The sequence below is a fragment of the Delphinapterus leucas genome, chromosome 10, assembly GCF_059928025.1.
Source record: "Delphinapterus leucas isolate spDelLeu-1000000601 "Yukka" chromosome 10, BTC_Dleu_Yukka2, whole genome shotgun sequence".
Taxonomy (NCBI): domain Eukaryota; kingdom Metazoa; phylum Chordata; class Mammalia; order Artiodactyla; family Monodontidae; genus Delphinapterus; species Delphinapterus leucas.
The window spans coordinates 66,640,816-66,666,618 of record NC_143138.1 but is presented as its reverse complement, the minus strand read 5'-3'; the positions used below and the strand labels follow the sequence as shown (position 1 = coordinate 66,666,618).

The window sequence follows — 25,803 nt, the reverse complement described above, 5'->3', positions numbered from 1 at the left end:
CAACTGCCCACTTGGTTCTAAGTGGGTTCCGCTCTTTGGGTCAGGTTTTGGGAGCTGGGCAGAACGCCAGTCCCCTGGGGACTACTACCTGCCAAGACACTCCTGTGCAGCTCCAGGACTCAGGCTTTCCCCACACCTTCTACTCCGCACCCTCTACAATGGGTATAGGAAGGCCCCTCCGGTCCTTGTTGCCCGGTCAGTCCAAGGGCCTAAGGGAGCCTTTGAAAGCCTGGCCGGGGCCGGGAAGGCCAGCGCTCACCTTCTCTGCTGCCACCCCATCCTCAGCCCTCCTTCGAGTGAGATTCCGGGCTCAGGCTCCTCCAGGGTCGGGGCGGAGCCGGCTGAGGGAGGCCCCGCCCCCAGCCCGCCCCCGGCCCGGGGTGCGAATCCGGGGCGGCGAGCGGCGGGAGATGCTGAAGGTTCGCGAGCCGAAGTGGCTGCAGCTGGCGCCGCGTCTGCCCCGCGTGCCCGGAGCGGATTCTGCCCGCCGCCCCCGGAGCCCTCAGCGCCCCACTGAACCCGCGATCGCTTCCTCCCTGTGACCGACCAGCGCTGCAGGTGCGGGGTGACCCGGGAGGGGGTGGCGCCCCCGGAACGTACGTTGTGGGGTCTTAGGGGATTGAGTCTCTGGCTCGAGGTTCGGGTAGCCGAGTGCGCCGAGGCGCTGCAAGGGCTTGGGGTCCCGGCGGGGGCAGAGCACGCGGGCTCTGCAGATACAGGGCTCGGCGTTCGGGGTTGGGCTAAAGTTCCCCATCGCCTCAGACGGGTCGGGGGTCCCAAGGGAAGCCTGTGAGACTCAAGTCCAGGCCAATCTCCCCTCCTTGTCCTCCATCCCACCTCCGTCTCGCTGGGCTCCTAATTGTGGGAACATTAACCCTCCAACATTCGTGGTGCCCCGTGGGGGTAGGGGCCGAGGGCTCAGCTGTACCTCTGGACTCCCAGAGCTGCCTCCGGCCCCTCCCAACTGCCCCCGGGCCCCCTCCCTCCCGCTAAGCAGTCACTAATTTCCATGACAACGAGAGTTCTTTATGGACGACAACCTGAAGGGGGCTGGGCGGGGCTGCCGCGGAGTGGGGGAGGAGGCTCAAGCCCTTGGGGACCAGCAGCCCCCTAGCCAAGATCCATCTTCCAAGCCTGAACTCGAGGGCCAGCCGGGGGTCCAGGACACCGACCCAGCGCTGCGCGGTGGGGCTGGGGGACGCACATGTTTCTGCTGGGAGGTGCGGGGCTGGGTGCTCACACGTGTGCCTCCCGCATGTGTGTTGCTGTGCCAGCGGGGGCGAGTCAGCAGCACTGGGGAAGGGGGTCAGGGTGGCAGCACGGTGGGGAGCATGGCCCCCGGCTGGCAGGGTGAACAATGAGCGAGTGAGTTTCTGCTTTCCCCAGCCTGTAGTGTCTGGCAGAGACCCTAGGCTCTCCCAGCCCCCCATAGCTCTGCCAAACTGCTTTTGTCCGCACCGCTAGGCAGAGCCTGCTTCACCAGGTTCCCTCCCAGGGAGCAGGGCTCTCTGTCCCTCACCAAAAGCTCAGTCTGCAGCAGTCCAGCCCCTGTCCTGCCACCCTCCTCCAAGGCCCAGGCTTTGAGCAACACCCCCCCACCCCCGCCCAGGACCACGCGTGGAGACCTGGTGCCCTTCCTGCCCCCCCCCACTCCCAGTTGATTCCTGCCAGCTTTAGGCACCTGCTGGGCCCCAGTTTCCTCAGCTGGGCAATTGGTGACTCTACTCCCCTCGGTGTCAGGCGCTGGGCCCTGTGGTGGAGAAGAGGTCTCTCTCCCTTTCTTTTACAGCATTTGGTGTGGGCCCCCAGGTACCATAGACTGCCTTTCCCATATCAGCTTTTGGCCCTCCTCTCCAGCCCTTGTCCTGGCAGGTGGGCAGTCCTTGCCCTGGGAGAAGACTACAGAGTCAGTGATATCCATCCAGGGAAACTGAGGCATAGTGGAGGGATGCTGTGCAGTTGTTATCCTGTTTCTAGGTTGCTTGGGGTGCTGTTTCTGGCCCTCAGACAGGATCCACTATCAGGGAGGGGGACGGTGGTGGCAGGGAATTAGGCTGAGCTGCAAGAGAGGCCCTGGGGACCCAAGGCCTCTAGAGGACAGCAGATGGGGGTGGGGGTGGCTGGGGAGTCTAGGCAGAGCTGGGTCAGCTGAGAGGAGGGGCTGTAAAGGGAAGCAGCCAGGTCTCCAAGCTTCATTTCCATCCCCCAAGCCTGTGCCTTCGACATGTTGGACCTTCCTCACCTAAGCTGCTGTGATGACAGGGAGAGAGGCTGAGGAACTGTTCTGAGGGGACCGCAACAGCTGGCCTCTTTCCCAGAGCTACGGCTGTCCCACACCAAGTTCAGTGCATGTCTAGGGGAATACAGGAGGGGTCAGTCTCAGAGGTCCAGGCATCAGGGGCAGCTCCTGGTCCAGGTGTGCAGAGCACATGGTCATGGAGGCCTTAGGGCTCTGCTGGGCATCCACAGGCCCCTTTGAAACCCCCTGCCCACCTTCCCTCCTGTGTCCTTGTGCCTGCATCCTTTTTGCTGTGTCAATTCTTTACTCCCCTTCCATCACAGGTTCTGCCTTTGTCTCACTGTGTCCCTGCCCCTCTCTTTTCTAAAGTCTCTCAGTTCCCCACCTCCCCTTCCTTGATGGGGACCAGGGTCACAGAACCCATGGGGAAGGAATCAGGCCAAAGTCTCAGGGAATTCTTGGAGAATTTGAATAACACCTCTCCTCTCCCCTCCCCTCCCCTCTCCTTTTTAAAAAACTTCCATCACCATAGCAACCCTTTACTCTGGGGCCTTCCCTGAATTTCCCCTCCTCCGCTCACAGGGAAGCAGGGCCCCCAGTGAATTTTCCTTCAGGGGCTCAAAGACTGGGACCCCAGGTGCCTGGAAGGGGCCAGCTGGCTCTTGGCTCTGCCTGCTTACTGAAGGCTGAACTTTCTGGAGGCAGCACCTGATCCTATGCCCACCCCTGAGACTGGAGAGCACCCCCGCCCTCTGCCTGCGCCCTCATTAGATGGGAGAGAGTCAGCAGCAGGAACTACGGACCATGATTTAGCTAGAGCCTGAGGCCCAGCCAGGGCAGCCCCCTGCCCAGTTACCTAAAGCAGTTGGATAGTGGGCGAGAAACTTGACTCTGCCTCCTGACACAGACCTGAGAGTGAGGTCTCTATTTCTGCTGGTCCTGCATCCTGTGGGTGAGGTCTCTGCGGCAGGCTGGGCAGAGCTTGGGCCTAGGCATGTCTATTACAGCAGGAAACCCAGCTCCAGTCCCTGAGAGAGGAGAGCAGGGAAGGGGAGGGGTTGCCTGCAGGCTGGTGTTCACAGCTGCCACTAAATTGGGAGGTGTTGCCCACAGTTGTTGGGAGGCAGCTGGAGGCCTCCTGGGCCCCCCCTGGCCTCCCTAGGTTTACTGCAAGGTCTGAAGCCCCACATGGCAGAGGACCAGGGTGGCAGGTAACTCCTGTTTATGGCTACGAAATGTGGGGCTTGAATCAGGCTGACCCCAGTAGAGGAGGGGCCAGGACTCTCTGTGGGACCCCTGGGCCTCTGGAGCTGGCCTCTGTCCTATTCGGGCCTCCCCTGGGCCAGACTTGTCTTAGGCTACAGTAGGGTCCCTAGGGGACCCTTTATTACCAAGGCAGAGGCTCCATCAGCATTGCCTGAGGGGCCAGACCTGAGGAGCAGGCAGTAGCTAGGGAATGCTTGGCCCTCAGGCTCCCTTAGAGGCTCCCCCAGGCTCTGCACTTCCCCCAAGCTCCCTTTGGACCGCCCCGTGTGCACACCAGTCAGTTTCTCTGCAGAGAATGGAAGGAACCACGTCTTTAGGGAAACGGCAGCTATGGGACCTCTGTGCCCTCCCATGTCCCAGTGTGGACTTAAGGCCGAGCCCAGGTCCCTTGTCATTGCGGGGGAAGCCCTCTATTGTTGGATGTTGAGTCTGGGCTGTCCAGGCCATGGGGGTTAGAAATGCACGCCCTCTTTCTGCCTGGCCTTCTACTGTTCTTGAAGCCGTCCCTCAGTTTCTCCTCCCTGCTTTGGGGCCAGGGCCCCCTTGTTGCAAGCAGGTGCCAGGGGCTTGGTACGCACACCGGCAGCCTCCTAGGCAGCAGCAGTGGGTAGCAGATGGTAGAGTGGGTGGGGGTGGAGGGGACCAAGATGCTAATCTGAAGCAGGGCCCCCTTTTCTCCTCTCTTTGCCCTGGGGCCAGGTTGGAGGTGAAGGCAAGTGAGTGCAGTTAGGTTGGTGAGGAGAGTCAGTGACTGGCTGAGATCAGGGCCGCTGTGGGAGGGAGGAGACAGATCTGTCCCTGCCCCTGCCATGAGGCTTCAGGACATGGCTCCAGGCTGATGTGACTGAGCAGAGGTCCGGATTTCCGTGGTGGAGACAGACCCCCATGACCAGCCCTGGGTCCCTGCGGGTACGAGTGCCTGTGCACGGCCAAAAGCTGGGCCAAGATCAGGGACAGGCACGTACAAAACCTCCCACGCCATGCGGCTGAGCAGGGAGCTCTTGGTGTGGGGTGGGTGGAGGTGGAGTTTGTGGAAGTTACCTCAGCGAAGGGTGGTTTTGAGCCTGGAGCTTCAGGATCGTTGCAGCCAATCTGTGGCACAAATAGCCTTATAATGTCAGAAACCACAATGAAAGAAGAGATTTAGCCCTGGTCTCAGCACCTAGCTCATGTGGAGGCTGCTCCACAGAGAGGCCAGGATGGGCAGTGCCCTTGCCAGTGCCCACAATTCCTGCCATTGGATGGACACAGTTGAGCTGGCGAGTCACCTGTTGTTGGTTGTTTAGGTAGTTGCTGATTTTTTTAATGTTAAAAATAACTCTGCCGTGACAAATAGGATACTGATGGGAGGCTTTGGGGGAAGGGCATTCCTGCCAGAGGGAACAGTGTAAGCAGAGCAGCAGAGCTGGGACACAGGTCCCTCCCAGCCCTCCTGGGGGACCTGTAGGCTGAGGTACAACCCTCCCACCCAGTACAGGGCCCTTGGATTGCAGCCTGGGAAGGGAATCGCTGCACATAAGACCAATGAGGGGACAGATGCAAGCCCCCTCCCCCGGATTGTTTGGGCATAGAGATGGGCGGCCGGCAGTGGTGGGTGGCCATGCCTCTGCTCTCAGCTGTGAGAGTGGGATTCTAGGCACAGGCTCCTTCCCGGCAGATGCAGGAGCAGGGCTGTGACCATGGCGGCAAAGATACGCAGTCAGGGACGATCTTCAAAGCTTCTCTTGTTTGCCTCTGCAGTGCCTCACAAGATGGCTTAAGCCCTAGCTTGAATCACACTGATGAAATGCGTTTGTGTTCCCTGAGTCCAAAGAACCTGGATGGAATTTGTTCCCTAAAGCGGAGGGCAAATTTGAGGGAGAACTTTCAGGACTGGGTGCCCTAGGAAGTGGGTAGCCTCCACCCGGGAGGAAACAAGCAGCAGCCAGCACTGACCAGGGGGCTTGTGTGGGTCCTGGCCTTTGACCCTGGCTGGCAGAGTCCCTCTGACCAAGCTGCTTCCTCTGGTGGTGGCTTCCTCTCTCCTTCACTACCCTGTGGCTATGAGTCACTTCAGGTAGGGGGGCATCTAGGTAGCCAAGGCCCCAGCCCAGCCCCTTAGCATAGCGAGTGCTAATCGGGGTGGAGGGAGACTATGCCCAGTCAGCAGAGGCAGAGCAGTTTCAATGCAGCCTCAGTGTGAAGTGTGTTATCATCCCAGTGTCACACCAACCAGGCATTAAGGAGGCTGACTCTGGGTCAGGTCTGGAAAGGTCCAGACACTGTCACCAATTCCCCTCCTGAAGTTTACCTCTGAGCAAGGGCCGTGAGTGCCTTTTCCTGTGGGTGCTGGAGCCAGTTCACTCAGCACCGCAGGTGAGGATTGGGCTGGCAGGGTTGCAGACCTGGGGGGTGCCATGCTCCGGGTGCCAGAGTGCCTGGAACCTACTGGAGTCAGCTGCGTGTGGTCATCCTTGTGCCTGGAATAGCCACCCCTGGCCAGGGGCCTCTCCCCTGGACCTGATGGTCCAGGTCTCCTGCGGGCCCTGGCAGTGAGGCACTAGGCAGGCTTGTCTTGCTTTTCTGGACCATTACCCCTTCATGCCTCCTGGCAAATCCTTTCCCTCTAAGGCCCAGCCCTAATGCTGCTTCTTCCTCAAAGCCTTTCCTCATTTCTCCACCCAGATGGGGGTTCTCCCTCTGAAGAATCCCCAAGCAATATTTATTTATTTATTTATTTATTTGCACCGGGTCTTTGTTGCGGCAGGCGGGCTCCTTAGTTGTGGCATGCGAACTCTTAGTTGTGGCATGCATGTGGGATCTAGTTCCCTGACCAGGGATCAAACCCGGGCCGCCTGCACTGGGGGCGTGGAGTCTTATCCACTGCGCCACCAGGGAAGTCCTGCAGTATTTATTAAATCAGTAAAAGTAATCACAGTACAAATCCTAACAGAAAATTAATAAACAATAGGTATAAATCTGCCCCTCTGACACCCAATTCTTTCCCCCAAAGAGAACTCTTATTTTCGCCCAGAAAAGAGTCTGTGAGTGTACACAGGTATATAAACTTTAAAAAATTTTTCCCAGTGTAGCACGCTTTACCCACCATTCTGTCCCCTGTTTTTTTTCAGAGACTGTCCTACAGTAGCACATTTTGATCTATTTTATGCTTTTTAATAGCTATCAAGTATTCTTCAGTATGGATAGCCATAATTTTTATTAACATTTTTTTATTGTGAAATATAAGATCTAGGAATGTGCCCAATATGTGTATGTACATTTTTACAAATTATTATAAAGTTGAACACCTGTTAAACCACGACTCAGGTGGTTCTCAGGTTCAGAAATAGGTCCTCCAGAATCCCCCCGCCCCCAATCACAACCTCTTTGTTTCTCTTAGAAAGACTCATGGTGTTTATTTCTTAGTGTTCCTTTATAATTTTACCAGTATGTCTGTATCCTTAAACAGTATAGGTTAGTTCTGCCTGTTTTGAACTCTGTATCAGTAGAATCACACTATATGTATTAGGTATTTTTTTCACTCAACACTGTATTGGTGAGATTGACCATGTGCTTGCGTAGAGCTGTAGCTCCTCATTTCCATTGTTTTGTAACAATATTCCATTGTGTGACTGACTCTACCACAATACATCTTGCTCTTGATGGATATGTGGGCTGTTTCCAGTTTGGGGCAATTCTGAATATTGCAGCCATGAGCACTCTTGTACCAGTGTCCTGCTGCACAAATGTACATAGTTAGCAGTGCAATTGTTGGTGCACAGGATATGTTCGACTTCAGTAGTTTTACCAAACTGTTTAGCAAAGGGGAGACTTGCCCTCCACCAGCAGTGCTCGTGTTCTCCACATCTTTGCCAACACTTGGCATCTTCAGACTTGTGGAGATGATTCTCTGATGGGTGGGTAGATACAGCCCCTTTCATCTGTGGAATTACTGAAATTTAAATAAATCATTTGATAAATCTTCTTTAGATGGTATATAATGCAAAGTGATTCACGGATATGTCAGTTTACTATATTTTTCATAAGCGCAGGGGCTTGTTGTAGTTCGGGCAGCCAAGCTGAGTGGTTGGAGGTACAGCCAGAAAAGCAGGCACTGGATCTGAGCCTGATCACCCTCTAGCCCTTCCTGGTGTAGACTCTGCCTCTGACTTGGTCTGAGACAGGTTGGGGTTTCCCAAACGCAACCTTTACATTGTGGGGAGAAGTGGGCTGTGGTACAGCTGAACCAGACCGCATCCTGCCCACAGCTCAGAGCCCGGCAATGCCGTTTGGGTGTGTGACTCTGGGTGACAAGAAGAACTATAACCAGCCATCGGAGGTGACTGACAGATATGATTTGGGACAGGTCATCAAGACGTGAGTGCCGGGTCTGTTGGGCAAGGGTGGGTGGGCAAGGGCTGGGGAAAGGGGAGCGGAGTACAGCCCACGCTGAAGCCAGGGCTGAGTGGAGTGCCTGCTGGCTGCAGTGAGGAGTTCTGTGAGATCTTCCGGGCCAAGGACAAGACAACAGGCAAGCTGCACACCTGCAAGAAATTCCAGAAGCGGGATGGCCGCAAGGTGCGGAAGGCAGCCAAGAACGAGATAGGCATCCTCAAGATGTGAGTATGAGGCCCAGGGGTGGGGTGGGGTAGGGGAGGTAGCCGGGAAGGGCTTCGAGGTCCGGAGGTCTCAAGCAGTACCAGCCTCTGGCCAGTTAGTCTGCTGTGGCTCACAGTGGCGACCAGAGCCTCTCTTAGGGGTTCACCCAGCCCTATCTATTGACTCTTCTCTCTGTTGCCAGGGTGAAGCATCCCAACATCCTGCAACTGGTGGATGTGTTTGTGACCCGCAAGGAGTACTTTATCTTCCTGGAGCTGTGAGTGTGGGTCTGGGGTTCCAGGATTCCTCAGTCCCCCAGGTCTTTACCTGCTCTGCTCTCTGCAGCCAGGGAAGGCCCCCCTTCTGGACCCTTGGGGTCCCAGGTCCCTGTGCCTTGCCCAGCCAGCTGCCTGGTGTAGGCAGCCTGCCCACATGCTCCTGCCCCACCCCCGATCCTGCCCACGCCGGGCTCAGGGGCTGGTGTCCCTCAGGGCCACGGGGAGGGAGGTGTTTGACTGGATCCTGGACCAGGGCTACTACTCGGAGCGAGACACGAGCAACGTGGTGCGGCAGGTCCTGGAGGCGGTGGCCTACCTGCACTCACTCAAGATCGTGCACAGGAACCTCAAGGTGAGGCCAGCAATCAGGTCAAAGGGTCAGCTGGCAGCCGGCCTGGGGCTGGGGTGGGCAGCACCTCAGGGCCGTGGTCCAGCCTCTGAGGGTTCCATGGTCTCTTCCTCTGCCCACCCACATGCCATTCCTGGCTGGAGCAGCTGGAGAACCTGGTTTACTACAACCGGTTGAAGAACTCAAAGATTGTCATCAGCGACTTTCACCTGGCTAAGCTAGAGAATGGCCTCATCAAGGAGCCCTGTGGGACCCCCGAGTACCTGGGCAAGCAGGGAGTGGGGCGGGGCAGGGTGGGACACAGCCTTCAAGGAGTGGCTCTGGGTGGGGTGCGGGGGGGGGAAGGAAGTCCCTATCCCAGCAAATGGGTGTGAGTGGTACAAGGCCTGGCCAGGCCTGATATTGACCAGCAGGTGGACACTGTTTGCAGCCCCAGAGGTGGTAGGCCGGCAGCGGTATGGACGCCCTGTGGACTGCTGGGCCATTGGAGTCATCATGTACATCCTGTGAGTGGATAAGCCGGCAAACAGCCTGGCAGCCAGGTGGGGTGGGGGTCTGTGTCCACGGCCTTCCTGAGTGACCCTGTCCTTGGGCCCCTGTGCAGGCTTTCAGGGAATCCACCTTTCTATGAGGAGGTGGAGGAAGATGACTATGAGAACCACGACAAGAACCTCTTCCGCAAGATCCTGGCTGGCGACTATGAGTTTGACTCTCCATACTGGGATGACATTTCGCAGGCGGGTGAGGAGGTGCCCAGCATGAGGGCAGAGTGAAGGGTTGGCGTGGGGGACTGCTCTCAGCCTTCTCTGTTGGACTCTGATCCTATCCCCGAGCCCATTCATCACCTCTAGACAGTGAAATGGGGTGCCCAAGCCTAGCCTCTCCCTGGCTTTGTCCCCAGCCAAAGACCTGGTCACAAGGCTGATGGAGGTGGAGCAAGACCAGCGGATCACTGCGGAAGAGGCCATTTCCCATGAGTGGTGAGCAGGGCCCAGGGAGGATGGGAGGAGAGGCCAGGGGTCCCTTGGCCTCTGTCCTCCTCACACCTAGCAGCCTCTATCCTTGAGGCCTCAAATTGGGGTTCGGGGGCACCCAGAGCTCAGGCCAACCCAGAGGGTCTGCCTGGTAATCCTTGGGTCTTACAAGGAAAGGGCTGGGCACAGTCTCCATGAAGGCCATACCCCCTCAGATCCAGACGCACTTGCACCCTTTCCAGGATTTCTGGCAATGCTGCTTCTGATAAGAACATCAAGGATGGTGTCTGTGCCCAGATTGAAAAGAACTTTGCCAGGGCTAAGTGGAAGGTAAGGCTTGGATGGCTCCCTTTCCTGGCTTGATCCCAAGTGCTCCTTCTGGCACCACAGTTTCTTGCCTGCATCACACCCCTGCAGCCACACACAGGCTTTTCTTCAACCGTCAGGTGTAGCTGTAGCCACTGCTGCTACCTTAGGCAGGTGTGCTGAGCAGCTGGGTCCCCGGCCCTAGGTTGGTCAGAGGCAGCCAGGGCACGATGGAACGGTCTGGGTTTGGCCTTCGCAAAGGAATGGATCCAGCTTCTGTAAGCCTCGCTCTGAGCCTCTCTCCACTGTCCTTCTTTCAGAAGGCTGTCCGAGTGACCACCCTCATGAAACGGCTCAGGGCACCGGAGCAGTCCAGCACGGCTGCAGCCCAGTCTGCCCCAGCCACAGACACTGCCACCTCTGGGGCTGCAGGCGGGGCCACAGCTGCAAGTGGAGCTGCCCCAGCCCTTGGGGGCAGTGCCACCCCAGCCACAGCGGGTGGTGTTACGAAGAGTGATAATGTAGCCCCTGTAGACCGTAGTGCCACCCCAGCCACAGATGGCAGTGCCACTCCAGCCACTGATGGGAGCATCACCCCAGCCACTGATGGGAGCATCACCCCAGCCACTGATGGGAGTGTCACCCCAGCCACTGACAGAAGTGTTACTCCAGCCACTGATGGGAGAGCCACACCAGCCGTGGAAGAGAGCACCGTGCCCACTACCCAAAGCAGTGCCACACTGGCCACCAAGGCTGCTGCCACCCCTGAGCCGGCTTTGGCCCAGCCGGACAGCACAGCCCCAGGGGGCGCAACAGGCCAGGCTCCACCCTCTAGTAAAGGGGAAGAGGCTGCTGGCTCTGCCCAGGAGTCTCGGAGGGAGGAGACCAGCTGAGTGGGCAGGCTGTGGGGGGGCGGGGGATGGGCAGGAGGGTGGGAGAGTGGATGAGGGGCTTCTCACTGTACAGAGAGTCACTGGCATGATGCCCTCGCTCTCCCCTGCCCCTGCCTCCCAGCATGGGGCATGTCTGGGGGCCACAGGAGAGCAGTTTCGTCTCCTGTGTGTGTGTGTGTGTGTGAGTGGTGGGCAGGCCAGAGGCAGGACCAGCCCCAGCCCCTGCATGGATTCCTTGTGGCTTTTCTGTCTTGCTAGCTTCATCAGTTTCTGTTTCTTGTGGGATGCTGCTCTAGGGATACTCAGGAGGTCCCTGCACCCCTCCCCCTTCCCTTTTTGCCTCACAATTCCCCCAGGCAGGCCCTGCAGGTCCCATCCTCTCCCAGGCCCTAAATTGGGTGGCCTTGCCCTGAGAGCTGGTCCTCCAGCGAGGCCCTGTCAGCGGTCTTAGGCTCCTGCACATGAAGGTATGTGCCTGTGGTGTGTGGGCTGCTCTAGGAGTGGAAACAGGTTGGTATAGAGAATGCTATAATCTCAGGCAGTATGCTTTAAGACAAGACTGGTCACATGGCTGGGGGCACTGCTTGGTAGCCATGGGGGTCCTCAGAAGTGAAAGAGAATGAGTTGGAGGCTAGAAGCCTCCATCTTTGTCCCTGGGAAGTCTCTCCCAAGATTCTTGTTCTATTTCCTGCCCTCCTGGGTCCTGCAGTGGGTTGCCCTGTGCCCTGAACTGCCTGAGCCTGTAAGGGGAAGGAGGAGCAATGAGGATGTGGCAATGAGATCTGGGAGGGCAGAGTGCAGGCCCAGCACCTAGTGTATCAGCCTAGCTGGGTCCTTACCCTGGGCCAAACAAGGAGTGCTGCCCCTGGCTCTTCCCACATGGGCTCCCTCAGGCTCAGTCCACAGTCCTCTCCATACCTGGGGGCCTGCTGTATGGCAGTGTCCCATAGTCTGATTCGGGGTTTGCCTTTCACAGGGGCAGATTTTCTGCTCTCTCAATTCAACAACAAAATAGAGAGGAACCCCCTCTATGTCTATGACCCACTTTCCCTTCTATCAAGGCTTGGAGAGAGGCCCAGGTGCCTCTGAGCCACGCTGAGTTGCTTTTGCTGGAATGAGGGAGTGGAACAAAGCTCCCCAGTTTCCTAACGGAGGCTCCTGGCAGGTGCCCTTTGTCAGACCCCACTACAGCCTGGGCAGGCAGCTGCACTGGTCCTGGCCCTCGCTTGGCACTTGGGGGTAGTCCTGCCCTTCTCCCTGCATGCCTGTGGGTCTGCTCTGGTGTATGAAGGTCGGTGGGCTGTGTACCTGCTGAACCTGGCAAATAAATGTCACTCTGCCAAAGCCTCTGGCCACCCTCTCGCCTTTGCTTCCTCTATATTGCTGGGGAAGGGCCCCTGGAAGGCAATGGGGAGGGGAGAGGCCGGGAGTTAGGTTCACAGGTAGTGAGTGGTCTGTGCTCAGTGCCATGCGGATTGCTTGGGCTGAGAGTACAGTTCATCCCTGCCACAGGGTGTTCCTTGATGGTGTGGCAAGGTCCTCCTGGACTCCAGAAATCCATGTGGGTGGTGGGTACTGTGCTGGGCGTGTGCCAAGGAATAACCTCTGGTCTATGTTCTGACAAGTCCTGTTGAACAAGGAGCCCTTATCTTAACTTAGGCGTAGACCTGGAACCCACCAAGTGCCATCCACCATAGGGAGGGACCTTTGGGCTTCCCTGGGTTGGGGAGTGGATGCAGGGTGGGCATTACACAAAGATTCTAGCCTGCCCTTTGTGTTGATTCCTCTTTCCTGTAAACAACACCTTTGCTTTCCACATAGGCCCCAAGGACTTTACTGTGGGTCTACTTCAGGTGGAACAGATCAGCTTTATATTATGGGGCTCTGTACAAGGTTTTTTTCTGGCGAGACGGGAGTAACACTGCTAAAAATAATTAATCATGAAAACTCCTAGGAATACTTGTTCCAGCCCAGATCAGCCCAGGTGAACTCACCAGGTATGCTGCTCTTTCTCAGAGAGGACCCCAAAGATAACTTCTCTGATGTGGGAATAAGAAAAAGGTTTGTTAGCCACTCATCTATGAAGCATCTGGACCTCCAAAATTCCAACCCTACTGCAGTCCCGAGGAAAAACTTGTTCCTCCTGAGAGCTAGGAACTAAAGTCAGGATACTGACCCTGCCACCTCTAAACTTAGGGATCATCAAGCTTTGCTTGTATAGAGCCAGGGTGAGCTTGAGGTGTCTGGACCTGTGTCCATCTTTCTAGGACCACTCAGAGCGGAAGGCTGAGAGGGTGGAGCGTTCTTTTGGTCTGGGAACTATGGGCTTCCACCATATGGTCGAGCACTGTCCAGAGGCCAGGGGACCCGCTCTCCATCGGGACCGTCGTCCCATTCCCCTACGGCCGCGGTCTTCTCGACTCCCCCGAAGTGCAGAGGAGGCTACGCCGAGAGAACAAGGCTGAGAAGCCCGTGTCTAGCGCACCTGGCACCAGCTCTGGCTTGGGACCATAACTCCCAGTCTTGCCCCAGAAAGGGGCCCGGCCGGCGGCGCAGCTGCTCTTCGTGCCAATCCAACGCTGCGCTCCTGCGGTACCGGCTGTCTTCCCGCGAGCCGCCTGAGAATTACCGCTAACAGTTTCAGGCCCGCGCTCGGCCCCAGGATTCTTTACGGCCGGTGGGCCGTTAAGCCCCGCCCCTGAGGGTTCGTCCAATCCGGACCCAACCTTCAGTCCGCGCTTTCACGTTCCTTGTTGCCACTTCCGATCCGCTCCCGGAAGTTGCGCTGGGGAGCCAAATTTGAAGCAAGCTGAGGCGCGGAGGCACGGCCAAGAAGCTGAACCCGTCGCGTTTTCCTTGGCTACCTTGGCCACTTGAGACCAGTCATCATGCCTATCCGTGCTCTGTGTACCATTTGCTCCGACTTCTTCGATCACTCCCGCGACGTGGCCGCCATTCACTGCGGCCACACCTTCCACTTACAGTGGTGAGTGACTGCTCTGTTGGAGCTGGGCGCTCGCCCCCGTACGGCTACAGGACTGTGGGGTGTCGGGCCTCCGGGCGACCCGACCCCGGAGCCCAGACTGGTGATGAGGACGGCATTAGACGGAGCCCCACGAGAGTTCCTGACCTGGGCAGAGGCGGGTTATGGCAGGCTTCCCGGAGGAGGTGACAGCTGAGCTGAGGTCGGGGGTACAGGATTGGTTTAATGAAGACAGAGTAGGGGTTTCTTTGATCGACTTGCAAAGAGATGTGATTTCAAAATTAGCACCCCGGGCAGAAATGAACTTTCACCACATTAGCGAGCCCTTTTGTTTCTTCGAGACCTAGTAGACTACTGGCTACCCGATTTCTTGTGGCTTGTTTGATGGTTTGGAATGATTCTGTCCAGAGTCATCTCGTTGGTCAGACACTTCAGTGTATTCACTGACCTCAGCAAACCCAAATTAACATCGAAGGGTAAGGAGATGCTTTCTAATCAAGCCGTTCTGTTGAGTGTGCAGCTAGCGGGGAGATTCCTCTAGCAGCTGTGAACAGGCTGATTCCGAGCTCCTTTTTTAATTGTGGTGAAATATGTGTAACATAAAATTAACCATTTTTTCATTTTTTTTACTATACACTATTTTATTATAGTAAAAAATATATAAGATAACATTTAACATTTTAACCTTTTAAAAACTTTTGCAAAAGTTTGCTTAACAAAAAAGTTTAGTATGAAAATGTACACAACCTGATTTTTATATCATCGTAAAACAGGCCCTTTGGAAAGGGAACACGTGGAAACAATTGATTTCTTTGGTGAACACAGCCATTGTTTATACTTGTTCCAAAACTTTTAACATGCTACTATTTCTTCATATTACCACCATTTCAGTATTGTTCTGTTGCCCAGTAGTTGCCATCTCCACACATTCACCTATCACAAGATTCATAAAGGGATCAAATTCCTGTAATATTCCTTGGACATGTCTGCCACCATTTAATTTCAATGATAACTTCTTCATAAAATTTTAAAATTTATCAGAAGGGTGTTTACTCAGTGAGCTCAAAGATGCCTTGCATTTTAACCTTTTTTTTTTTTTTTTTTTCGGTACGCGGGCTCTCACTGCTGTGGCCTCTCCTGCCGCGGAGCACAGGCTCCGGACGCGCAGGCTCAGCGGCCATGGCTCACGGGACCAGCCGCTTCGCGGCATGTGGGATCCTCCCGGACCGGGGCACGAACCCGCGTCCCCTGCATCGGCAGGCGGACTCTCAACCACTGGCGCCACCAGGGAAGCCCTTTAACCATTTTTAAGTGTACAATTCAGTGGCATTAAGTACATTCACAACGTTGTGTAAGCATCACCACTATCTATTTCCAAAACATTTCCATCATTCCAAACAGAGCACTGTATCCATTAAACAATAACTTTCCATTCTCCCCTTCCCACAGCCCATGGAAACCTCTATTTTACTTTCTGTCTCCTTGAATTTTTCTATTCTAGCTACCTCATATAAGTGGAATTGCACATTTGGTTCTTTCGAGTCTGGCTTATTTCACTAAGCGTAACGTTTTCAAGGTTCATCCATGTTGTAGCATGTTTCAGAATTTCATTTTTATGACTAAGTAGTATTCATTGTATGAAAATACCTCATTTTGTTTATCCCTTTATCTGTTAATAGACATTGGGTTGTTTCCATGTTTCAGCTACTGTGAGTAATGTTACTATGAACATTGGTGTACAAGTATCTGTTCACGTTCCTGCTTTCATTTCTTTTGGGTTATCCCCAGAGGTAGAATAGCTGGATCATACAGTAATTCTATATTTAATTATTTGGGAAGCTGCCTTACTGTTTTCCACATCAGCTGCACCATTTTACATCCCCAGCAACAATGCACAAGGGTTGCAGTTCCTCCACATCCTTGCCAAAACTTATTTTCTGTTTTGTTTTTTTTCCATAATAGCCATCCTAATGGGTGTCTTCTCTTTTATTCTGTGTGTTTAAAGCTATCAGATTCCCTCTTAGCACTGCTTTTGCTGTATTACACAGTTTTGGTATGTTTTCATTTTCATTAATCTCATGGTATTTTCTAATTTCCCTTGTGATTTCTTCTTTGACCCATTGGTTGTCTAAGAGTGTGTTGTTTAATTTCCACACATTTGTTCATTTTTCTTCTGTTATTGATTTTTAGTTTCATTCTATTTTGATCAGAAAAGATACTTCGTGGGATTTCAGCCTTTTAAAATTTAAGTCTTGTTTTGTGGCCCAACATATGACCTTCCTAGAGAATGTTCCATGTGCACTTGAGAAAAATGAGTGTTCTGCTGTTGTTGGGGGGAGTATATGTCTGTTAGGTCTGTTTGGTTTAAAGAGTTGTTCAAGTCCTCTATTTCCATATTAATTATCTGTATGATTGTTCTATCCATTATTGAAATTGTGGGGTACTGACATGTCCAACTTTTGAAATAATTTTTTTTAAACTTTATTTTTTTGGCTGCATTGGGTCTTCGTTGCTGCGTTCGGGCTTTCTCTAGTTGTGGTGAGCGGGGGGCTACTCTTCTTTGCGGTGCGGTGTACGGGCTTCAGTAGTTGTGGCTTGTGGGCTCTAGAGTGCAGGCTCAGTAGTTGTGGCACACGGGCTTAGTTGCTCCGCCGCATGTGGGATCTTCCCGGACCAGGGATTGAACCCTTGTCCCCTGCACTGGAAGGCGGATTCTTAACCATTGAGCCACCAGGGAAGTCCCAACACCTCCAACTTTTATTGGAGAACTTTTTGTTTCTCCCTTCAATTCTGTACAATTTTCTTCCATGTATATATTTCATATATATTTTGTTAGGTGCATATATGTTTATAATTGTTATGTCTTGTTGGATTGAACCTTTTATCCATATGTAAAGTCGTTCTTTGTCTCTTGTAAACATTTTTGACTTAAAGTCTATTTTGTCTGACAATAATATAGTTACCTCAATTCTCTTTTTGTTACTATTTTTATTCTGCTTGAGAATCATAGGTTTCTTTAACTTGTGGAACAATTTCTTTAATCAGTTCTGGGAAATTACCAGCCATTATCTCTTCATGTATTGCCTCTATTTCATTATCTTTTCTTTCTATGTTAGTTCTTCATTTCTGCTATAACAAATTACAACTAACTTAGTGGCTTAAGAAAACACAGATTTATTATTTTATAATTCTGGAGGTCAGAAGTCCAAAATGAGTCTTGCTTGGTTAAAATCAAGATGGAAGTGGGGCTGTGCCTTCTTTGGCTCATGGCCCATTTCTCCATCTTCAAAGTCAGCAGTGTTACATCTTCAGCTCTCTCTGTATGACTCCAATACTCCTGTTGCACTTACAGGGACCCTTGTGGTTACATGGGACACACCTGGATAATCTCTCCATCTCCTTAACTTAATCACATCTGCAAAATTACTCTTGTCATATAAGGGAACATATTCACAGGTTTCAGAAATTAGGACGTACACTTCTTGAGGCGAGGACATTATTCTACCTAACACTTTCTTTCTGGAATTACTAGTTATATGTATGCTACACCTTATCACAGTATCTTTTATATCTCTTATCATTTCTCATATATTTTCCATCTTTCTAATTCTCGGTGTTTCCTCTGACCTATCTATCAATATACCAGTTCTTCAACTGTGTCTAAACTACTATTAAACTCATCCATTGAATTCTTAATTTTGGCCATTTTTTTCAGTTTTAGAATTTCTGTTTGGTCCTTATTAAATTCTGATATGTCACCTTTTATTTTCGAATTCTCTGCTGATATTTTCTTTCTTTAATTTTTTTTTTTTTTTTTTGCGGTACACGAGCTTCTCACTGTCGTGGCCTCTCCCGTTACGGAGCACAGGCTCCGGATGTGCAGGCTCAGCGGCCATGGCTCACGGGCCCAGCCGCTCCGCGGCATGTGGGATCTTCCCGGACCGGGGCACGAACCCGTGTCCCCTGCATCGGCAGGCGGACTCTCAACCACTGCGCCACCAGGGAAGCCCTCTTTTTTTCTTTAATTTTAAAAAAGTTTTTATTTATTTATGGCTGCGCTGGGTCTTCGTTGATGCGTGTGGGCTTTCTCTAGTTGTGGCGAGCGGGGGCTACTCTTTGTTGTGGTGCGCGGGCTTCTCATTGCAGTGGCTTCTCTTGTTGTGGAGCACTGGGTCTAGGCACACGGGCCTCAGTAGTTGTGGCTCGTGGGCTCTAGAGCACAGGCTCAGTAGTTGTGGTGCACGAGCTTAGTTGCGCTGTGGCATGTGGGATGTTCCCGGACCAGGGCTCGAACCCGTGTCCCCTGCATTGGCAGGCGGATTCTCATCCACTGCACCACCAGGGAAGCCCTCTGCTGATATTTTCAATCTTAATTTTTATTTATTCAGCATAATGTGTTTATTATGGTCTGTGAAAATCCGAATATCTTAAGTCTTTGTGGATATGTTCTGGTTTGCACTATGTAGTGCTTTTTTCCTTGTATAACTATTTACTTAAAAAAAAATTATTGAAATACATTACAGGGACTTCCCTGGTGGTGCAGTGGTTAAGAATCCGCCTGCCAATGCAGGGGACATGGGTTCCATCCCTGGTCGGGGAAGATCCCACGTGCCGTGCCGGAGCCACTAAGCCTGTGCACCACAACTACTGAAACTGCACTCTGGAGCCCACAAGCCACAACTACTGAGCCCACGTGCCACAACTACTGAAGCCCACATGCGTCTAGAGCCCGTGCTCCGCAACAAGAGAAGCCACCACAATAAGAAGCCCGCACACTGCAATGAAGAGTAGCCCCCGCTCGCTGCAACTAGAGAAAGCCCATGTGCAGCAACAAAGACCCAATGCAGCCAAAAATAAATAAATAAATAAAATTTTAAAAAAGAAATGTTACATAAAATTACAAATATAGGGCTTCCCTGGTGGCGCAGTGGTTGAGAGTCCGCCTGCCGATGCAGGGGACACGGGTTCGTGCCCCGGTCTGGGAAGATCCCACGTGCCACGGAGCGGCTGGGCCCATGAGCCATGGCCGCTGGGCCTGCGCGTCCGGAGCCTGTGCTCCGCAACGGGAGAGGCCACAGCGGTGAGAGGCTTGTGTACAGCAAAAAAAAAAGAAAAAAAGAAAAAAAAAAGTACAAATATAGGGGCTTCCCTGGTGGCACAGTGGTTAAGAATCCGCCTGCCAATTCAGGGGACACGGGTTCGAGCCCTGGTCCAGGAAGATCCCACATGCCGCGGAGCACCTAAGCCTGTGCGCCACAACTACTGAGCCTGCGCTCCAGAGCCCGTGAGCCACAACTCCTGAAGCCCGGGTGTCTAGAGCCCATGCTCTTCAACAAGAGGAGCCACCGCAATGAGAAGCCCACGCATAGCAACAAAGACACAACACAGCCAAAAATAAATCAATAAAATAAATAAATAAAACCTTTAAAAGTACAAATATAATAAGTGTGTAGCTTGCAGAATTTTCACAAACTGAACACGCCCTTGCAATCAGAATTCAGAACAAGAAACTAGACATCAGCACTCCAGAAACCTCCTCCTGAGACAGGCTGGGACCTGGGACACTGCCAGAGTGCTTGCACTTGCACCTAGACAAACCTCTCCTCAAGCAACAGAATACAGAGAAACTATAGGGGACTAAAAATAACTACATGTGTGCAGCAGCTGGGGCAAATTACAAACAAAAAAATACAAAAAGGCCAAAACCCAGCTGTCGCTTCTGAAGTGCCTGGAGCAAAAGCAGGGTACTGTGCATGACCCCTGCACATAGCACCACCAAAGGGGTGGGCAGACTACCTAAGCCACCCCTGTGGCTCAATCTGCCGACCCACCCCCTACACTCACCCCATTTAAGGAACCAGCTCCCCCCCCCCCGCCCCGCCCCACAGTGAGCAAGCAAGGGCACCTGTTGCTTGTTTTTGCTCCCTCAGGTGCAGCACAAGTCCCAATAAAGCCTTGCCTGAATTTCTCCTCTGGCCTTTTCTCAGTTTCTATTGATTAAAGAGTCCAACGACCCAGGTCGGTGCACTCTTTCAGTTACTCCCACCTGCCCGCCTTTCCGCCACACATAAGGATAGCCACTGTCTTGACTTCCAGCAACATAGATGTTTTGCCTACTTTTTTACTTTACGTAAATGGAGTTATACACAGTATACCTTTTTTTGTATCTGGCTTCTCTTCCTCAATGTTATATTTATGTAATTCATCCATAATTTGTTCTTAGTTGTAGACTCATTTGTTCTCATTGCTGTGTAGTATTCCATTGTGCATTGTTAGCTTTGTATTATATGTATTTGAAAAATTATTTATAGAAAAAAATTGAGGCCTAGGATTATGGTATCATCTTCCTGAAAAGATTCTGTTTCTCCCTGGTTCCTGGGGGTGGGATTGTTTACCAGTAGGAGACTACGTTTTGTTTTTGGTTTTTTTTTGACTACGCTGCACAGCTTGTGGGATCTTAGTTCCCCCACCAGGGATTGAACCTGGGCCCTTGGCAAAAGCACGGAGTCCTAACGCCTGGACTGCCAGGGAATTCCCTAGCAGGAGACTATTTTAATTAAAATTTAAAGCAGATGGTGCATAGCTGGGCTGTGTTTTGCTTTTACTGCTACTTGCTTTTACCTCTAGTTTATCCTTACTTTGAAAGTGTACCCCTTTGGAGCCCTAGCTTACATGGGGGTATTATTACAACTCCCATCTCTGAGGGAGTCTGGCTTTGACTGTTGCTCCCCCATGCCCTGCTCCAAGCCTAGAAAGTTGACAAAATTGCAGCTCAGGGGTAGGGAAATCTAAGCCAACAGGGCCCAAAAAAGGGCCAGTTGGTTGGAGTGCTTGTACCAGTCAGGCCTTGTGGGATATACCATCATGGCCTGTGGTGCTGCCCTCCTGGGTAGGCAGGCATTGGGTCGAGGAGGAGCAGGACAGGCGCTGTTCTGGTCGGGGTGGCTACCTGGTCTGTATGTCTCGCTCCAAGCCATGGCTCACAAGTCTGTTTTTCTGTTTCTCATTCCAGCCTAATTCAGTGGTTCGAGACAGCACCAAGTCGGACCTGCCCGCAGTGCCGAATCCAGGTGAGGGTGGTAGGATGAAAACACCTCAGCTAAAGACAGCTCCTTGCCAGGGAGCAGGAATGAGGAAAGAACTCTGAGGCTAAGCAATGTCTTTGACCTATTTGGACCCTCGTGGTTTGAGGCTGGTCGAGCCTCACTTGTGCTTTTGAGCGGCTCGGGAGGCCTGCTTGTGTCCAAAGATAGCAGGCGGATGGACTCATTGCCTGGGCCAATCTTCACCTGGGTAGATTTGGTCTCCTTCCCTGCCTTTCCCCTGCAATGCCCAGCACCTAGAGTTGGGGTTTCTTTTGAGCAGTTACCACATGGGTCTGCAGTGACATGACTTCAGTAACCGCCAAGCTAGTGGCACCAGCTTGGGCCACGTACAGGGTTACAGAGGTCCTCTCACTCCAAGGGATGTGCTGTGAAAGGTTAGGCCTGAGATGGGCTAGGCTGAATGTACACCCTTATCCTTGCCCATGACCCAGCTGTGCAGTCATACTGTATCTTGTTCTTTCATTCAGGTCGGTAAAAGAACCATTATCAATAAGCTCTTCTTTGACCTTGCCCAGGAGGAGGAGAGTGTCTTAGATGCAGAATTCTTAAAGGTACCCAGAATTTATCTCATTCTACTGAACCCCAAGCCCTCTGAGAGTTCACTTTCTGCTCCTACCCAGGGAGAGCACCTCGAGTATGGAGATGGAGTTCTGGAGGGAAGACTTGGTAGAGATTTCAAGGCAGAGGCTGAGAGAGCAGAGGACAAGTGATGATGCTACAGTCATTGGAGAAATACGCTGTTAGCGGGGAGGGGAGCCCCTTGACTGTGAGCCCTCCCCTGGGGATTTCAGAGCAATTCTGACCATAGTTCAGAGTGCCTCTCCTGAAGTTCCCCCACCTCACAAAGGGTCTACAACCATCTTTTCAGTCCTCAGCCAGGGAATATGTGTGAACCTACTGTTCACAAACCTGCCTGTGCTTCAAAACTGCCTGGGGAACTTGGTATATATCCAGGTGCCTGAGTCTTTCTCAGAGCAGGAATGGAGGGCAGAGCCCCTGGAATCAAGATATGCAGCCAGGATAGAAACCCACACTGCAGGGGAGGATGGGTGGATTCCCTCCTACACTTATACTGCTTCCCCTCCAAGTGTAAAGTTTAGCTTTCTTTGTGTACAAAGGGATTGGATTGGCAGAAACCTCTCAGATAAGTGGGATTGGGGTTTGCAAGTGAACCTGGACACTGAGGGTTAATTTGCTGGGCATCTGTCAGATCAGGATTCATTTGGCCCTGGTCCCAGGGTGCTGTGATGTCCTTGGAACCTCACTGCTTCAAGAACGTGGAACTTTTATGCCTAAAGCTAACATGTTCATCGTCATGGTAACTGCTTCCAGTTTTAAGCCGTGTCCTCCCTGTGATAAAGGCAACAAAGGCAGCTTCATTTCTTTCTGGCCTTCTGAGCCAGATCTAGGAGACAGGGAGGCAAAATCTTGAGTAGTTTGGAGCAAGGGCTTGGAAGGTACCCTGCTTGGGTGTGGAAGGAGCCAGGGGACTAGCGGTAGCTTTGGGCTGGCAGCCATTCTCAGGTAGCCCGTGTGTGCCCTTCTCTACCCACCGCTTCCACCCCGGATGTCTGGCCTATTTGACCAGCTCAGCCACCAACAGCTCCTGCCCCAGAGTCCTGGGTAGAGAGTTTGACAACAGGGACTTATCCACGCACTGGGGCTAGGCCTTAGTATTGGTCACATGTGATATTCTGAGCCTTTTTTTTTTTCTAAACTTATTTTATTTTATTTATTTTTTATTTTTGGCTGCGTTGGGTCTTTGTTGCTGCGTGAGGGCTTTTCTCTAGTTGCATTGAGCGGGGGCTACTCTTCGTTGCGGTGCACGGGCTTCTCATTGCAGTGGCTTCTCTTGTTGCGGAGCACAGGCTCTAGGCACATGGGCATCAGTAGTTGTGGCTTGCGGGCTCTAGAGCGCAGGCTCAGTAGTCGTGGCTTGCCGGTTCTAGAGCACAGGCTCAGTAGTTGTGGCGCAAAGGGCTTAGTTGCTCCACAGCATGTGGGATCATCCCGGACCAGGGCTCGAACCTGTGTCCCCTGCATTGACAGGCAGATTCTTAGCCACTGCGCCACCAGGGAAGCCCGATATTCTGAGTCTTGCGTTGACCTGGGAAGGGTAATCTGGAGGAGGATTTTTCTGGATTGCATCTAGCTACCACCATGAACCCTAGGCCAAGCCTTTCAGGTCTGCCGAACCTGGTTTTCCTGCTTACGGAGTAGGCATGTCTCTTGCCCACAGGGGTGTTGAGTACATGGGACTCCTGAATGGGAGCTGGGCTCAGTTCTGCTTCAGCCTCTCAGTGGTTCTGTGGCAGTGGCTTCGGAACATATGCACGCACTTTGAGAGGCCCATTTGACCCTCACGACAGTCTGGTTAGAGCCTAGCGCAGGTGAGGTTTCATCCAGGGGTGCAAAGTTGTCCTGGTTCACCTACCTGTTGGATTCTGGGGCTGGAAGATTCATGGTGCACAGAGCCAGCTTAGAGCTTGGAGAGGGGCAGACCATGAAGCAGGCAGGACCCAGGGTGGAGGGAAGCAGTGGTGGCCCAAGGTGCTTGGACATCCCAATTCTGTGTCCCCAGTGAGTGCAGCTAATGCCAGAGAGGGTCAAGGCCAGCACAGGCCCAAGGAAGCGATGGAAGCCTCTGCCATGAGACTGACTGCACAGGCGCAGCTCCACTTCTTTTGCCCCTTTTATGCCTCTTTTCCTGTCCTAGGGTCTTGTACCTGAGATTATTTTCGTCCATTTTACCTACTTTTTAAAAAGGCACACAGAGATAAAGCAAGGTTTCTCTCTCCATTGTTGACTTAGCTTGGCCTTGAGGTGTGCAGGGTTCATGCTTCCCTGGGCCCATAGGCCTCCTTGTCCCCTCCTGGGGCTCCCCACAAGCCTTATGGGAGGCTGAGCGGAGGCCAGCTCTGATGCCTTCTTGCTGCTTATTGTGGGTATTGCCTTGCAGAATGAACTGGATAATACCAGAGCTCTGCTTTCCCAGAAAGGTGAGTTCCCAAGGGGCCCTGGGAAGCCCCTGACTTGGGTAGTGGAGGGAGAGGCCCTGGGAGGAAGGCCTCCAACCTTCTGGCAGAGCCAGGGGCTCTCCCTGCTTCATATGTCCAAGAGTCCTATCAGCTCTTGTGATTGGCAGAAAAGGAAAGGAAAGGGAGGTGACCGAAGCTGTCCACCTAGATCAGGTGAGCCTCTTCTCTTTGTCTGAGGCTGCTTGCCTAGGACCTGGGCTGGGAGGGGGCTATCTGATAGGACAAAGTATTTGTAGGTGAGGGTTCCACTGCCAAATTTGGCAGGAACTTGTTTGAGTTCTGGGATGATGAATTAACTAGACCCACAGGAGCACAGAGCAGTGAAATCTTTACTCAGGTAGTTCCAAGCATCAGAAAGAGGGTCTCATCCCCTGAAGGAAGAGACTCTGGCTGGGTGTCCCTGGTTTGGTGTCTGCCAGAGAGAGAAGCGGGCCACCCAACTTTCTGGCCTGAGACTTGTTCCTCACCTGGCTCTGGGGTGGTGTGCTGGAGCCCAAGGGCCCATGTTCTCATACTGCAGTGTGGACGGGCCTCTCCTCTCCCTCTATCCCCCACCCTTGCTCCAGAGAAGGAAAAACGAGACGGCCAGCTTATCATTGACACTCTGCGGGACACGCTGGAAGAACGCAACGCCACTGTTGAATCCCTGCAGAAGGCCTTAGACAAGGCTGAGATGCTGTGCTCCACCCTCAAGGTGGGTCCCCAGGCCTTGTGGACACAGATTGCTGGGGAGATATAGTTTTTGTGCTGGACTCATCACTCTGGGCTTGTCTTTTGGTTCTGCCTTGGTCAATACCTTGGTTTGTGCAATCGTAAAATGGAGGCAAATCCCATCTTCCCCAGGCTTCCCATGCTGTACCCATCCAGCCCATGAGAAAAAGGTCGTATTGCCTGCACTTATGGATTTTGTACTAGGTAGTTTCGAGAGGTGAGGCCTGCCCAGTGCTTCATGGAGGGGCTGCTCAGCCAAGACCTCAGTGAGGCTGGGCCGTGTTTCCAAAAGTGGTTTGTACTCCACTGACAAAGCCAGCCTGAAGAACCTTCCATTAGCACTCTAGTCCTTTGCTGGGCTGCTCTCTGGAGCCAGATCAAACAGCATCCCAGGGAGGAGCAGGGGGCCTTTGAAGTCGGCTGTGCTAAGCTGACCGGGCAGATCAAAGCCTGCAGAGAAAGTGGCTCTAGACCCAAATGAATATTGTATCAGCCTGGGTTGGTGAGCCTCTTGCTCTCCGAGGGGCATGAGGTGATTGACTTGAATCCACAATTGATATTCTGGCCTCGTAGGAAGGAGCAGTCCTTGCTGGATGCCATTTGAAAGGGAAAGGGAGCCATCCTTGTGAACAGATAGGGCCCCAGGGTGTTCATTGTTTCTGTCTCTGCTTCGTGGCTGGCCTGGATCACGTGGCCTGGCCAGTGGGAAGGAAGGAATGAACCAGCACCTGGCTGTAGAGCAGGAGTCTGCTGGCAGTCCCAGGTCAGAGATGAAGTGGCCAGGTACTGAGGGCAGCCTGGCCAGCTGCCTCTGGCTCAGCTCTCCTACCCCAGCAACTGTCCATAGGTCTAGATGGTGGATAGCGCAGCCTGGATTTGTGCTCCAGGCTTCTTCAGCTTCCTACACAGCAGGCCACAGGACCCTGGCAGCCCCCAGCAGGCCTATAGATCCTGGGAGTGGGCTGTGCCTATGGTAAGACATATCTCAGGAGGAAGCAAACAGGGAGGTGAGGAAGCAGCTGGCCTAGGGCCTCTTAGCAGAAAAAGCACAAGCCAGAGTGGGGCCCAGGAGCCTTACCTCC

The 25,803-nt window shown here is 52.9% G+C and overlaps 2 protein-coding genes and 1 pseudogene across 3 annotated transcripts in view; 2 read left to right on the top strand and 1 right to left on the bottom strand.

Annotated features, from left to right (window-relative positions):
- Nucleotides 1-425: 425 nt before the first annotated feature.
- On the top strand, nucleotides 426-10,971 carry CAMKV (CaM kinase like vesicle associated). The gene is made up of 11 exons (XM_022573090.3): nucleotides 426-558; nucleotides 7,753-7,861; nucleotides 7,972-8,103; nucleotides 8,286-8,360; nucleotides 8,575-8,713; nucleotides 8,857-8,977; nucleotides 9,141-9,216; nucleotides 9,315-9,451; nucleotides 9,612-9,690; nucleotides 9,927-10,014; nucleotides 10,311-10,971. Exons 2-11 carry the CDS (start codon nucleotides 7,767-7,769, stop codon nucleotides 10,881-10,883), a joined length of 1,515 nt encoding a protein of 504 aa, XP_022428798.1. The 5' UTR covers nucleotides 426-558; nucleotides 7,753-7,766; the 3' UTR covers nucleotides 10,884-10,971.
- A 2,698-nt stretch (nucleotides 10,972-13,669) lies between these two features.
- TRAIP (TRAF interacting protein) overlaps nucleotides 13,670-25,803 on the top strand; it is a 29,105-nt gene continuing 16,971 nt past the window's right edge. The window contains exons 1-5 of one of the 2 annotated variants that reach the window (XM_022573091.2): nucleotides 13,671-13,869; nucleotides 20,879-20,936; nucleotides 21,440-21,523; nucleotides 23,932-23,971; nucleotides 24,577-24,704. In XM_022573091.2, the coding sequence (XP_022428799.1) occupies nucleotides 13,772-13,869; nucleotides 20,879-20,936; nucleotides 21,440-21,523; nucleotides 23,932-23,971; nucleotides 24,577-24,704 (408 nt within the window). In that variant the 5' untranslated portion in view covers nucleotides 13,671-13,771. Of the gene's footprint in view, nucleotides 13,870-20,878; nucleotides 20,937-21,439; nucleotides 21,524-23,931; nucleotides 23,972-24,576; nucleotides 24,705-25,803 lie in introns of both variants that reach the window. The other variant, XM_022573093.2, reaches the window with a different exon arrangement.
- Nucleotides 13,930-18,072, bottom strand: LOC149748278 (small nuclear ribonucleoprotein G pseudogene; annotated as a pseudogene).